At 47.4% G+C, this 14676-nt stretch overlaps 1 protein-coding gene across 42 annotated transcripts in view; it reads right to left on the bottom strand.

Moving 5' to 3' along the window:
• Nucleotides 1–14676, bottom strand: part of ank3b (ankyrin 3b) — an 888954-nt gene that overhangs the window by 260120 nt on the left and 614158 nt on the right. For all 42 annotated transcript variants that reach the window (XM_038773874.1, XM_038773871.1, XM_038773899.1 and 39 more), the window contains exon 4: nt 4920–5018. In XM_038773874.1, the coding sequence (XP_038629802.1) occupies nt 4920–5018 (99 nt within the window). The remainder of the gene's footprint in view (nt 1–4919; nt 5019–14676) is intronic.

A 14676-nucleotide genomic window follows, 5' to 3' on the forward strand; every position in this document is an offset into this window, starting at 1 on the left:
ACTGGAAGGAGGTGTTTAGGGTAATTTCCAAGGTGGTGCGTGTGAAACTAGACCCGGGTCCCCGAGAGGCCATATTCGGGGTGTCGGATCTGCCAGGGTTGGAAACGGGTGCGGAGGCAGATATCATAGCCTTCGCCTCGTTGATCGCCCTAAGGCGGATCCTGCTGGGATGGAGAGCGGCCTCTCCACCCTGTGCTCTGGCATGGCGAGGGGACCTGTTGGAATACTTGACACTTGAGAAGGTTATGTTCGAACTGAGGGGAAGCTCGGAGGGGTTCTACAAGTCATGGCACTATTTACTACGCACTTTCAAGAACTGGATAACATCGAACATTAGTTGGGGGGGGTTGGGTGGGAGGGTTTCCTTTTTTGTCATTTGTTTATGTTGACATGTGGGCTGATGTTTGGGGGTTGGTGGGAGGATGGGATCGTTCTTATTGTTATGGGGTTTGATATATTTGTTGTTGATTATTGTAGGGCAGCAGGGTAGCATGGGGGCAGCAGGGTAGCATGGTGGTTAGCATAAATGCTTCACAGCTCCAGGGTCCCAGGTTCGATTCCCGGCTGGGTCACTGTCTATGTGGAGTCTGCACGTCCTCCCCCTGTGTGCGTGGGTTTCCTCCGGGTGCTCCGGTTTCCTCCCACAGTCCAAAGATGTGCGGGTTAGGTGGATTGGCCATGATAAATTGCCCGTAGTGTCCTAATAAAAGTAAGGTTAAGGGGGGGTTGTTGGGTTACGGGTATAGGGTGGATATGTGGGTTTGAGTAGGGTGATCATGGCTCGGCACAACATTGAGGGCCAAAGGGCCTGTTCTGTGCTGTACTGTTCTATGTTCTATGTTTGTTGTTGGTGGGTGTAAATTCGGGAGAAAAATTGTGAAAAAGGAGTATAAAAATATTTTTAAATAAAATGATGTCGGACAACTCAGACCATGCCCACTTAAAGGGGAAATACAAGAAAATCACAAACAAGACACTTAAAAGGCACAAGACCAACAAATTTAACCTCAAAAGTCACAACAATGCCTGAACTTCTACCAGCAGTTGAACATAACTTTCCCAGCACCCTGGAACAAGCAGTTTGCACCACCCAAAGTGAAGAGCACAATGACAAATCCGAAACCAAAGAAGCCGATTTGTTTATCGAAAAATACGACTCAGACATGGCTGAGTTATTGGGATATGATGATCATAAAAGCATCAGCGCCATGGTTATAAAGCTCAACACAACTCTACTCATGGTAGATGAATCCAATACCATGATGCAATGGCAGATCGTCGATACATTGGATGACAGTAACCTGTCAAACGCCCAATAAGAAAACGATGCCTCACAGCGAGTACTGAACGGCCCCATTGAGAGAGCACAGATCGACTCCACAGAGAGAACACTGCACGGCTCCACACAGAGAGCGATGAAAGACTCCACACAGAGAGCGGCGCAAGCCTCCAGAGACAGCTCATTGACAATCTTCAAAATGGAAGCAATTAAAGACTCCAGAGCGAAGTCCATGCATGAACAAAACCATGAAGGTCTGTCAACCTTATCTGAGCAGCCAGAAGCAGACTATGAAAGTTTACCCAACTCATTTAACCAACAAGACACTGAATGTCTACCCACTGTACGGTAGAATAGTGACAATGTGATCGCGATCGACATACAAGATGTGCAAGATCACAGCGAGACTGACAGATCTCAGCTCGTATGTACAGAAGCACTCAACAATCAAAAAGTGAAACTATTCGAGTCCAGTGAGACCACATCAATTAAAACCTCATCTAATCTTAACTACCCATAAGAAAATGAAATCTTGAATATTTTGACTCCAGAAGAGGAGCGCCAAGAAATCAATGATGATTCAAGTGAACCAGAAATGACTCCAGAAGAGGAGCACCAAGGAATCAGAGTAATCACATCAACCACAAAGGAGTTATGCCACCAAGATCAATGCAACATCAGATCATTCTCGCAATCCTCAAGAAGAAACGCTCAATGAAACATCCAATACCACAAAGGACACTAACACAAATAACTTTGAGAATGACTCGAATTATCCACACGGAACAGTCATTGAGCGCAAAAAGAACAACAAAAACCACAAGAAGCACAACAGAAACAAGAGCAACAACAGCAACAAGAAGCACAACAAGAACAACAAAAACTACAAGCACAGCAATAAAAACGACAAGAACAACAAAAACAACAACAACAAGCATAACAAAGACAACAACAGCAACAATAAGCACGACAGGAGCAACAAGAACTAAAACAACAAAAACAGAAACAACAAGCACGACAAAAACAAGTACGACAATGAAAACAACAAAGACAGAAACAGCAAAAACAATGAAACAACAACTTGTACGACATGGTACAACTCTGCACATGAAGGACAATGTAACAGTACAGCTCAAAACAATGGCAAGAGTACAAACATATCATGGCATGACAACGAATCTCACACATTCACATTTGCTCCACTACAAACAAGCAAACCAGCTTTCAAGGCAGATGTCATACAGAATCAATACCGCAAACACAGAAAAAAGTCCAGGTCAGACAACAAAGATGACATAAGAATCGCTACCACCAGCATAGAAAAAAAAGTCTAAATCAGACAACAAAGTGATTTGACCATTCAAACACCTCATGATGCCTTCTTGGTTACTTAAACACAAGAGCACTGACAATGTTCACAAAGAAATGACAACATCAACATCACCACTTCAACAACAGAAGAAGAAAGCAACTCAACTGAACAAATTCATAAAGTTTGAACGCATAAATGTTTTTTATTAAGATTGGACTCATAAATATTAATTGGCTTTGTATAATCATCAATATCATCACAACTTGTACATATCATCACTTATCTACCTGTTTTGTAAAATTTTCTTTAACAAAGTACAGAAAATATGTAAAAAGAAAAAAGGGAGGATGTAGTGATATGCATCACTGTCTATACACAAGGGGTTAAGGCAAATACACTACAACTAAGTAAACACTAGAGGGAGCACCAGAGATGTATATATACACATAGACAAACAGGAAGTCGGCTCTCTTCACAGGGACGAGAGCTGGTGAGCAGGACACAGACAGGCAGCTAAGATGTAACATAGTATAAGCACTGGAGAGAGAACAAACTCATAGAAACAAAACATCTTCTTCAACTATAAGACTACGAGCTTTATTCAGACACAAGGAATAATACAAGGAGTAGCCAATTTAGCTTCTTGGGCCTGCTCCACCATTCAATATAATTGTTGATCGCATCTTGGTCTCATTCACCTTCCTGCCCATTCCCCATAACCCTTGATCCCGCTACTATCTATCTCCTCCTTAAATTTGTTTAGTGTTCTGGCTGCACTCTGTGGTAGAGTATTCCAAAGATTCACAACCCTTTGAGTGAAGTAATTCCTCCTCATTTCTGTTTTAAATCTGCCAACCCTTAGCTTAAAACGATGGCCTTTTTGCTGGTTGTGTGAAAGCTGGTCCACACAACCACCCATTGTCAGAGGTGCATGCCTGCTATGATCAGATTATAATGAAGGCCTGCTGCACTGGAACTCCCAAATGTTTAACAGGCAAGTATTACAACATGTTCAGAAGTGCCCCTAAAGAATCAGAAGGGGAGATTCACCAATCCTGAGCTGTCAATGGGAGATACACCAGAGGGCAACAAGTGTTAGATGCACAGTAGCACAGTGGTTAGCACTGTTGCTTCACAGCTCCAGGGCCCCAGGTTAGGTTACCTGCTTGGGTCACTGTCTGTGTGCAGTCTGCACACTCTCCCTGTGCCTGCATGGGTTTCCTCACACAAGTCCCAAAAGACATGCTGTTAGGTAATTTGGACATTCTGAATTCTCCCTCTGTGTACCCAAACAGATGCCACAGTGTGGCGACTAGGGGCTTTTCACATAACTTCATTGCAGTGTTAATGTAAGCCTACTTGTGACAATAAAGATTATTATTATTATTAGAAACACTGCCAAAACTTCAGTATTGATTCTCTTGTGGCTCCACAGAGTCTGGACCAGGGAATTTAGCCAAGGAGGCCACCGTGGCTCTGTTAGAACAGAACCCAATTCCTTTGCTATTAAGGTTCCAACAATTGATATTAGAATGAATTAAAAAGGTACAAATCTTTTTCAGTACTTTATCCACACCTGGTTGAACTGTAATTGTCCACTTTAGTACCAAGCAATGGCTGAACTCAGGCTTCAAGGGAAAGTGTGGGGCTTTTCTGGTTGTGTTGAATTATGAGATTCAAACAGCATCCTCACTTTATTAATCCATGTTAAAATGCATCTGAACTGTTTTATAACATCCAGCAGATTTAATTCTTCACATTCGGCTTCAACCGTGTGTTTCTCAGTTTGTGGTGGGCCACATTCCAAATATTGCAATCATACATTAGTGCGAAAAGCAACCTGAAGACTGACTGGTAAACTCTAGCTGACTGAATTTCCTTTCCCAAAATTTTGAAACTCACTCTCGACATCGTCAATTACCTTCCTTTGTAGATTCAGTAAGTCTTCCTGAGTGTAGGTACCACAATTAAATTGGGGATTCACCTTTCTATCTCCCCTCTTGACATTAAAAAAGTGCTCCTTCTCAATATAACAACTGCAGTCTGGTAAATTTAAAACATACCACCACGGTCAGACATGGTGCGAACATGTATGGAGAAGCTCCACACTACCAGCCAATGATTTTACATCCACAGTCTCAACATAACAGGTTTGGAAAACACAATTTCCCAGTACAGATTCCAGCACCCACCATTGGCATTTTAACTTCAATAGACTGTGTGTATTTTACAAATATGAGAATTATATGCATTTACAGGTACATGTATACATATTACATTTACTACACATTACATTGACAGACAGCAGGTCTTAAAGGATAGACTTACCTGTGACTGGGCATTAATATTTGCTCCATTTGTTACTAGGACATGTACAACTTCGGTTTGTCCAGCTAACGACGCAATATGCAAGGCGGTATTTCCTTTCTGAAAGTAAAAAAGTGAAGATGTGAAGGGTTAATGGAGAGTAATCCAGTGCATTCACAGCAAGACAAACGGCAAGGAGGCTGTGTGTCAGTCCATGTGGTCAGGGCACTTAAATCCAAGGTCACGACTGACTAAATATCTGAGAAATCACTGGTGCACTTTCCGTAGACTACATATCAGAAACCCTCAAAGCTGCGCTTCCTTCTATTAACCCCAACGGTACCACATGAGTTAAGAAACAGATGTCCCCATCCCTTTTAATGTTGTTGGTAGAGTGACGATGGCAGGAGTGTGGTTGAAACAGGCTTCTATCAATTAAAAGCATTTTCAAGCCATTGATGTGGGTCTGTTTCAGAATTGGTGCAGTGGTGTTGTTGTTGGACTCGTAATCCAGGGTAATGCTCTGAGAACCCGGGTTCATATCCCACCACGGCAGATGGTGAAATTTGAATTCAATAAAAATCTGGAATTAAAAGTCTAATGAAATCATTGTTGACTGACGTAAAAAGCCTATCTGGTTCATAATATTCTTCAGGGAAGAGAATCTGCCATCCTTACTTGGTCTGGCCTACATGTGACTCCAGATCCACAATATGGTTGACTGAAATGCCCTCTGAAACGGCCTAGAAAACCATTCAGTTCAAGGGCATCAAATTTTGGCCCAGCCAGCGATACTCACATCTCCTGACTGGATTTTTGAAAAAGTTTGCATTCCAGAATGAGCAGGATGGTAGAAGGGAGGAGGAGAGCGCTAACCTAATGCTTTAGATAAGTTGGGTTTCAAACCACAAAAGAAACAATCATGGACAACTACAGAGGTTCGGGACAGCATACAAATAAAAGAAAGGGCTGACAAAAAGAGTTGGCACAGATCCGGACGAATGGGAGACCATTCAAAGACCAGCAAAGGGTGACAAAGCTGTTTATGTGGGCTACTAAAAGGGATTATGAAAGGAAATTTGAAAGGGACATCAAAATCAATAAGAAGAAATTTTAGAGTTAGATGAAGGGAAAGCGGGTGGTGAAGAGCAATGTAGGCCCACTAAAAGCTGAAAGTGGAGATATTGTCAGTAATAATGGGGAAATGACAGACATGTTGAACCTCAGTATTTACAATTGAAAAGGCGGATAACTTGCCAGAAGTCCCCTCAAAAATTAACAGTCAATAGAGGTCAAGAAGGGAACCAGAGAGTGACAAATAACCAGGACCAGACTGTTTCCACCCAAGGGTGTTAAAAGATGTAGGGGAGCATATTTTAGATGCTCTAACTATAACCTTTCAGAGTTTCCTAGATGCAGGAGTTGTCCCTCTGGACTGGGAAATTGCTCATGTCACTCCATTTTTTAAGAAGGATGAAAGCGGGAAACCAGGAAATTACAGACTAGCTATCCGAACATTTGTGGTAGGGAAATTGCTGGAGTTTCTGAGGGATAGTTAGCTGAACTATTTTGGTCAATCAGGGAGCCAGCATGGATTTGTGAAGGGAAGGTCATGCCCGAATGATCTTACTGAATTTTCTGAAGAGGTGACTCAGGTAATGGACTGGGAAATATCTATGGATGTCATTCATATGGACTTCCAGAAGGCATGTGATAAAGTCCCACACAAGAGACTGTTAACTAAGGTGGAAGCCCTCAGAATTGAGGGCAAAGTATTGATATTGTTAGGAAATTGATTGAGTGGCAGCTGACAGAGAGTGGGGATCATGGGTAAATACTCCTAATTGAGAGGAGGTGACTAATGGTGTACCACAGCGATCTATGTTGGGGCCTCAATCAGTCACATTATTCATGAATGACTTGGACTAGGGCACACAAAGTCATAAATCCAAATTTGCGGATGATACAAAGCCAGCTGGCATTATAGACAGCCTAGATGATAGCATAAAATTTCAAGGAGATATTGACAGACTAGGTGAATTGGCAAATTTGTGGCAAATGGAATTCAATGTAAGCAAGTGTGGATAGAGCAGAGTACTTTCTAAATAGAAAGAAGTTAGGTACAGTCCAAAGAGACTTGTGGGTTAGTCTATCAGTGTGACTGACTGTGAGGAACACAACATAGATCCACATTCTATTCCAATAGAGCATTGGAATATAAAGACACTGAGGTTATGATGCAGCTGTACAAAACCCTGGTTAGACCCCACTTGGAGTCACTGTGAGCAGTTCTGGACACCACACCATTGGAAGGATATTTTGGCTTTGGAGGGAGTGCAACGTAGTGATGTACCATCAATTGGACTCGAGACACGATGAAGATCCAAACTGTGGTTTTAATCAGCTTGTTGTTAGCCCGGTGGTTGACTACAGAGAAAGGCCGATCGCCGGGAACTCTGGGTACTTATACCCCGCCTCGGAGGCAGGGTCTACTTGCCTCTCGACCAATTGGTGAGCAGTCACATGACTAGTCCCAGCCAATCGGACGAGAGGCACATGACAAGCCAGAGCCAATGGGAAACCCAAGCTCTTGCACCAATGGCAGTGCTCACATTCATACCATCACATTCACCCCTTGTGGAGAAAGAAGGTGGGGGGGGTGTGTGTGTAAGTGGAGGGGGGGGAGGTCCGAGGACTGGTGGCATGAGCAGCGCAAATCGAGAAAGGTGGGCTGCCCACTGGCTCGTGGCAACAAAAAACAATACTACTACTACTAACTTAAGGTGCAACAGAATAACAACAAAGTCCAAAAAAATGTCCCATGGTCGCATCAGATGGACACGATCAGCCTGTCGGGTGCCCGTGGTGTTCTGGTGGACCGTCGCAGTGGAGCTGGTGACGTCGGGCTGATGGTCGTCCTTGCCTCCGGGAGCGTCGGTCATAGATGTGTCTCCGTACCCCGGGCCGGTGGTGGAGACGCTGTAATTGGGGGGAGAGGGGGCATGTGCGCTGGGTCGTGGGGGCGGGGGGGGGGAGGTGTTGATGTAGGGGGAGAAGGCCGCACGCCGGCGGGTGCCAGGTCCCGGAGCGAGACCGTATCCTGCCGACCGTCGGGATACTCCACGTACGCATACTGTGAGTTGGCGTGGAGTAACTGGACTCGCTCAACCAACTGGTCGGACTTGTGCACCCACACATGCTTCCGGAGCAAGATGGGCCCGGTGGTGGCCAGCCAGGTCGGGAGAGGGGATCCTGAGGACGACTTCCTGGGGAAAACAAGAAGACGTTCATGAGGTGTTTGATTAGTGGTAGTACAGAGGAGAGACCGGACTGAATGCAGGGTGTCGGGGATGACCTCTTGCCAACGGGGGATAGGGAGATCTCTGGACCGTAGGGCCAGCAGGATGGACGTCCAAATGGTGCCATTCTCCCGCTCGACCTGACCGTTACCCCGGGGGTTATAACTGGTCGTCCTGCTAGAGGCTATGCCCCTGCTGAGCAGGAATTGACGCAATTCGTCACTCATAAAGGAGGACCCCCAGTCGCTGTGGATGTACGCGGGGTAACCGAACAGGGAGAAGATGGATAGGAGGGCCTCTATGACGGTTGTTGTGGTCATGTCGGGACAGGGAATGGTGAAAGGGAAGCGGGAGTATTCATCGATAACACTCAAGAAATATGTGTTACGGTTGTTGGAGGGGAGGGGACCCTTGAAGTCTATACTGAGACGTTCAAAGGGGCGGGATGCCTTGATCAGATGCGCTCGTTCGGGGCGGTAGAAGTGCGGTTTGCACTCGGTGCAGACGTGGCAGTCCCTGGTGACGGTCCTGACCTCCTCAACGAAGAAGGGCAGGTTGCGGGTCTTAATAAAATGGTAATAACGGGTGACCCCTGGATGGCAGAGGTCTGTGTGGAGGGAGCGGAGGCGGTCGATCTGCGCACTAGCGCAGAAACCGCGGGATAGGGCATCGGGAGGCTCGTTGAGATTCCCAGGACGATACCAGATATCGTAGTTGTACGTGGACAACTCGATTCCCCACCGCAAGATCTTGACGTTCTTGATCTTGCCCCTCTGTGCATTATCGAACATGAAAGCTACTGACCATTCGTCTGTGAGGAGGGTAAACCTCCTGCCGGCCAGATAGTGCCTCCAATATCGCACAGCTCCGACTATGGCCTGTGCCTCCTTTTCCACCGAGGAGTGGCGGATTTCGGAAGCGTGGAGGGTACGTGAGAAGAAGGCCATGGGTCTGCCCGCTTGGTTCAGGGTGGCCACCAGAGCTACGTCAGACGCGTCGCTCTCGACCTGGAATGGGAGGGACTCGTCGATAGCACGCATCGCGGCCTTTGCGATATACGCTTTGATGCGGCTAAAGACCTGGCGGGCCTCCATCGACAGGGGAAAGGAGGTGGACTGGATGAGGGGCGGGCTTTGTCAGCGTAGTTGGGGACCCACTGGGCGTAATATGAGAAGAAACTCAGGCAACGTTTGAGGGGTTTGAGGGAGTTGGGGAGAGGGTGTTCCATCAGGGGGCGCATGCGTTCGGGATCGGGGCCTATCACTCCGTTACGCACTACGTAGCCAAGGATGGCTAGACGGTCGGTGCTAAACACGCACTTATCCTTATTGTAAGTTAAATTAAGGAGTTTTGCGGTTTGGAGGAATTTTTGGAGGTTGATGTCGTGGTCCTGCTGGCCGCAGGTGGTGACGTTATCGAGATACGGGAAGGTGGCCCGTAAACCGTGCTTGTCGACCATTCGGTCCATCTCCAGTTGGAAGACCGAGATTCCATTTGTGACACCGAATGGAACGTGAGGAAGTGGTAGAGGCACCCATCTGCCTCAAACACGGTGTACTTTAGGTCACTCGCGCGGATGGGGAGCTGGTGGTAGGCGGACTTAAGGTCCACTGTGGAAAAGACTTTGTATTTCGCGATCCTGTTAACCAGGTCGGAAATACGGGGGAGAGGGTACACGTCCAGCTGCGTAAACCTGTTGATGGTCTGACTGTAATCAATGACCATCCGGTTTTTCTCCCCAGTCCGAACTACCAGCACTTGGGCTCGCCAGGGACTGTTGCTGGCCTCGATAACTCCTTCCTTAAGGAGCCTCTGGACCTCGGACCCGATGAAGGTCTGGTCCTGGGCACTGTATCATCTGCTCCTAGTGGTGACAGGTTTACAATCTGGGGTGAGATTAGCAAACAAGGAAGGGGGGTCCACTTTGAGGGACGCGAGGCTGCAAACAGTAAAGGGGGGAATAGGACCGCCGAATTGGAAGGTCAAGCTCTGCAGGTTGCACTGGAAATCCAGTCCCAAGAGAGCCGGAGCGCATAGACGGGGGAGGATGAGGAGTTTGAAGTTTGTGAAAACCTTCCCCTGGACCGTGAGGTCCGCTATGCAGCACCCGGTGATTTGGACGGAGTGCGAACCCGAGGCCAATTCAATCTTATGGATGGGGAGCGCACAGCGTCTTACCGTGTCGGGGTGGACAAAACGTTCCGTGCTTCCGGAGTCCAGTAGGCATCTCGTTTTGTGTCCGTTGAGCTGGATCGTTGTCGTAGTCTTGGCGAGCGTGCGGGGTCGCGACTGGTCGAGTGTGATGGAAGCAAGTCATGGCGAGAGTTCCAGATCCTCCTCGGTGGCAGAGTAATCGCTGGCAGGGCCTTCCGTGTTGGCCCAAGATGGCGGTGCCCAGGACCTGCACGTGGAGTCGGGGTCCCAAGATGGCGGCGCCCAGGACCCGCACGTGGAGCCGGGGCCCCAAGATGGAGGCACCCATGGGTCGCACATGGCGTCCGGGGCCCAAGATGGCGGCACCCGTGGGAACCTCATGGCAGCTGGGGACAGTGTCAGCGGCGTCTGCACGCCGATCGGGGCAGCTGGGAGCGAGGGTCGGGGTGACCGTGGGGCTGTTGCGGGGGCCAGGACGCGGGCCGAAGAGTTTGGTGCGCGGCGCTGGGCCCTAAGGGGGCCGGGGGGGGGGGGGGAACGATCCGCGGTCGCTGCGCGGAACAGCAGCGACCAACTTGGTCTGGCAGACCACCGCATAGTGGCCCTTCTTCCCGCAGAGCGGAGGGGGCCGGGCAGAATGGGTGGGGGTGCTTGGAGAGGCCACAAAAATAGCAACGGGGACCCGCTTGTTTGTCGGAGTGACCCGAAGCGCAGGCTTTGGGGGTGGGGGGGGGGGGGTCGGGGTCCACGGAGGATGGGGTGGCGCGTGCCATGAAGTCCGGGGGGTTGCTGCGCGGGCGTTCAGGTCAGCAACCTCCAGGTTCTGTGCCTCAGCTAGGCTGAGGGTGTTCTTTTCCAGCAATCGTTGGTGGATAGAAGGGAACTGCATGCCAGCAACGTAAGCGTCTCTAATTAAAAGTTCCATGTGCTCAGTCGCCGAAACCTGGAGACATACGCACGTTCTCCCTAGAGCTGTGAGGGCCTGGTAAAAATCGTCGAGTGACTCACCAGGGAACTGTTGTCTAGTCGTCAGGAGATGCCGTGCGTATACTTCGTTGACCGGCTGGAGAAAGTGTCCTTTGAGAATCGCCATGGCTGCATCATAATCGCTTTTGTCCTCAATCATTGAGTAGATCGCTGTGCCCACGCACGAGTGGAGGATGTGGAGTTTCTGCTCCTTGGTGGGATTGCCGGCTGCAGTTGTCAGGTAACTGTTAAAACACGCCTGCCAGTGTTTAAAGATTGCAGACTCATTTGCAGCATGCGGGCTGGTGCGGAGGCAGTCAGGCTTGATGCTTAGCTCCATTCCAAAATTCTAGCTGATTAAATTGATGAACCATCAATTGGACTCGAGACACTTGTGAGTTAGTCTATCAGTGTGACTGACTGTGAGGAACACAACATAGATCCACATTCTATTCCAATAGAGCATTGGAATATAAAGACACTGAGGTTATGATGCAGCTGTACAAAACCCTGGTTAGACCCCACTTGGAGTCACTGTGAGCAGTTCTGGACACCACACCATTGGAAGGATATTTTGGCTTTGGAGGGAGTGCAATGTAGTGATGTACCATCAATTGGACTCGAGACACGATGAAGATCCAAACTGTGGCTTTAATCAGCTAGTTGTTAGCCCGGTGGTCGACTACAGAGAAAGGCCGACCGCCGGGAACTCTGGGTACTTATACCCCGCCTCAGAGGCGGGGTCTACTTGCCTCTCGACCAATTGGTGAGCAGTCACATGACTAGTCCCAAACAATCGGACAAGAGGCACATGATCAGCCAGAGGCAATGGGAAACCCATGCTCTTGCACCAATGGCAGTGCTCACATTCATACCACCACACGTAGGTTTACAAAAATGATAGCTTGAGTATAGGGGTTAAATTACAAGGAGAGATTACACAGATTAGGCCTGTTTTCACCAGAATTTAGAGAGTTAAGGGGTGATCTGATCAAAGTGTTTAAGACATTAACAGGGAAAGACAGGGTAGTTAAGCTATTTCCGCTGGTTGGGGATTTTAAAACTAGGGGCCATAGTCTAAAAATCAAGGCCAGGCTATTCAGGAGAGATGTTAGGAAGAACCTCTTCACTGAAAGAGTGGTAGGGCTTTGAAACTCTCTCCCACAAACAGCAGTTGAAGCTAGAACAGTTGTTAAATTTAAATCCGAGATAGATTTTTGTTAAGCAAAGATATTAAGGGATATGGGCCAAAGGCAGGTATCTGGGGCGCAATTCTCCCAAAGGGAGACAAAGTGCTGACGCCGGAGTGAAAACCGGAGTGTTTCACTCCGGCGTCGGAGGCCACTCCTCGCCCCCTATTCTCCCACCCCTCAGGGGGCTAGGAGCGGCGCCGCGTCAATTATGCGCGCCGGGCCTTGACGCCCGCGTCAAAGTGACGCCGCGTAAATGACGCGGCCAGCGGCTCTTAAATTACGTCACCCACGCATGCGCAGGTTGGCCGGCGCCAACCCGCGCATGCGTGGTTGCCGTCCCCCCTCCGCCACCCCGCAAGGCATGGAGGAGTGAATTGCAGGGTTAATACAGTTTAGTTAAAGGACAGGATTTGTTCAATCGCATGAAAGTCATGCACACACACATTGGAAGAAGTTTCAGGAGGTTAAGTTTAATGCTCCCAAAATAAACACTGAGGGTTTACAAGAGGCCAGTTTCAGATGATTCAAACACAACATTCTTCCAATAAAAGCCATGGTTCAGGCACACTCAGTTGCTACATTTTATTTTGTTTCTTTGCAAATGAGTTTATTTGAGGTTCGTGCCAACTCTTTGATGAATTTAAAAGCACAGGTTTATCAGCATGCTTCACAAACAACTGGGCAGTAATGATGACTCATTGCCGTCAGAACACAAACACGAAGAGGACGGCTGAGTCACCCAAGTGGGCAGGTGGTCAGCCACCTGGGAAGGTTCTCACAGCTGCGTCACAGCAGTCGGTGACCAGATTTATTGAAGCACTGGATTACACAGGAATAAGATACTCCAGAGCTGTACACATTTTCAATGGCAGTCCTGTTGTCATAGAAGCATAGAATTTACAGTGCAGAAGGAGGCCATTCAGTCCATCAAGTATGTAGCGTCCCTTGGAAAGAGCACCCTAATTAAGCCCATACTTCCACCCTGTCCCCGTAACCCATTAACCCCACCTAACCCTTTTTTGGACACTAAGGAGTCATGTGAAAGTGCCTTTAAGAAATGGGTGTTTATAAATGGGTATGTATATAAATATCTGTAGTGAGAGTGCCTTTCAGAAATGGGTGTTTACTACTGCAGTGATGTCTGTAAGCTTTTTACTTTTGTTTTAGGCTGTTTGCTGCAGGGTGTGTTTTAGTTTCATTTTCAGAGCTGGATAGCTGCAGTCACAGCCAGAAGGGGTATTAGTCTCTCTCTCTGTAATCTAAAAACTGTAAATTGATCCTTTGGTGAATTAAAACTAATAACTGCTCTCAGTAGTGACTTTAACCTGATGTGCTTCTGTTAAAAGTTCTTTTTTTAAGTCTTATGGATGTTAAGAGGACAGCTTAAGGATTACTCAGTGTTGTATCCTTTGGGGGTGGTATTTGACTTAATGGTTGCTAAGATGTTCACTGTATGTTTTAAAAAGGTTAATTCATAGAATAAACATTGTTTTGCTTTAAAAAATACTTGTCCATTTCTGCAGTACCACACCTGTAGAGTGGGCAGTGTGTTTCCCATACCACAATCTATTAAAAGTTGTGAGTCGGGTGAATTCTGTGATACATTTTGGGGCTCTCTAAACCCTGGCCCATAACAAAGGGGCAATTTATCATGGCCAATCCACCTAACCTGCACATCTTTGGACTGTGGGAGGAAACTGGAGCACCCAGAGTAAACCCACACAGGTACGGGGAGAAAGTGCAAACTCCACACAGTCACCTGAGGCTGGAATTGAACCCGGGAGGATTATTAACTTCAGTACTATCAGATTGTACAGCAACATTGGGAACAGCAGTAGACCACTGAACCTCTTAAACATGTTCTATCGTTCAGTCGCATATTGGTCAACCAAAATTGTAACTAGCTTTATCTGCCTTACAGTCACATCACTTGATTCTATTACTTAATAAAATCCAACGATCTCAGTCTAAAAGGTGTCAGTCAATTCGAGCTTTTCAATCTGATGTCGCTCGATTTTCATTAGGTAAAGATATCAAGAGTTGTGGAGTTAAGAAGGGGAAATGGAGTTCACATGAAGATTATCCATGATTAACTGAATGCAGAATAGGCTTGAGGGGCTGAATGGCCTACTCGTTTTGCAATACCTATTGCTGCCACCGAACTGT

The sequence above is a fragment of the Scyliorhinus canicula genome, chromosome 16 (genome assembly GCF_902713615.1).
Source record: "Scyliorhinus canicula chromosome 16, sScyCan1.1, whole genome shotgun sequence".
Taxonomy (NCBI): domain Eukaryota; kingdom Metazoa; phylum Chordata; class Chondrichthyes; order Carcharhiniformes; family Scyliorhinidae; genus Scyliorhinus; species Scyliorhinus canicula.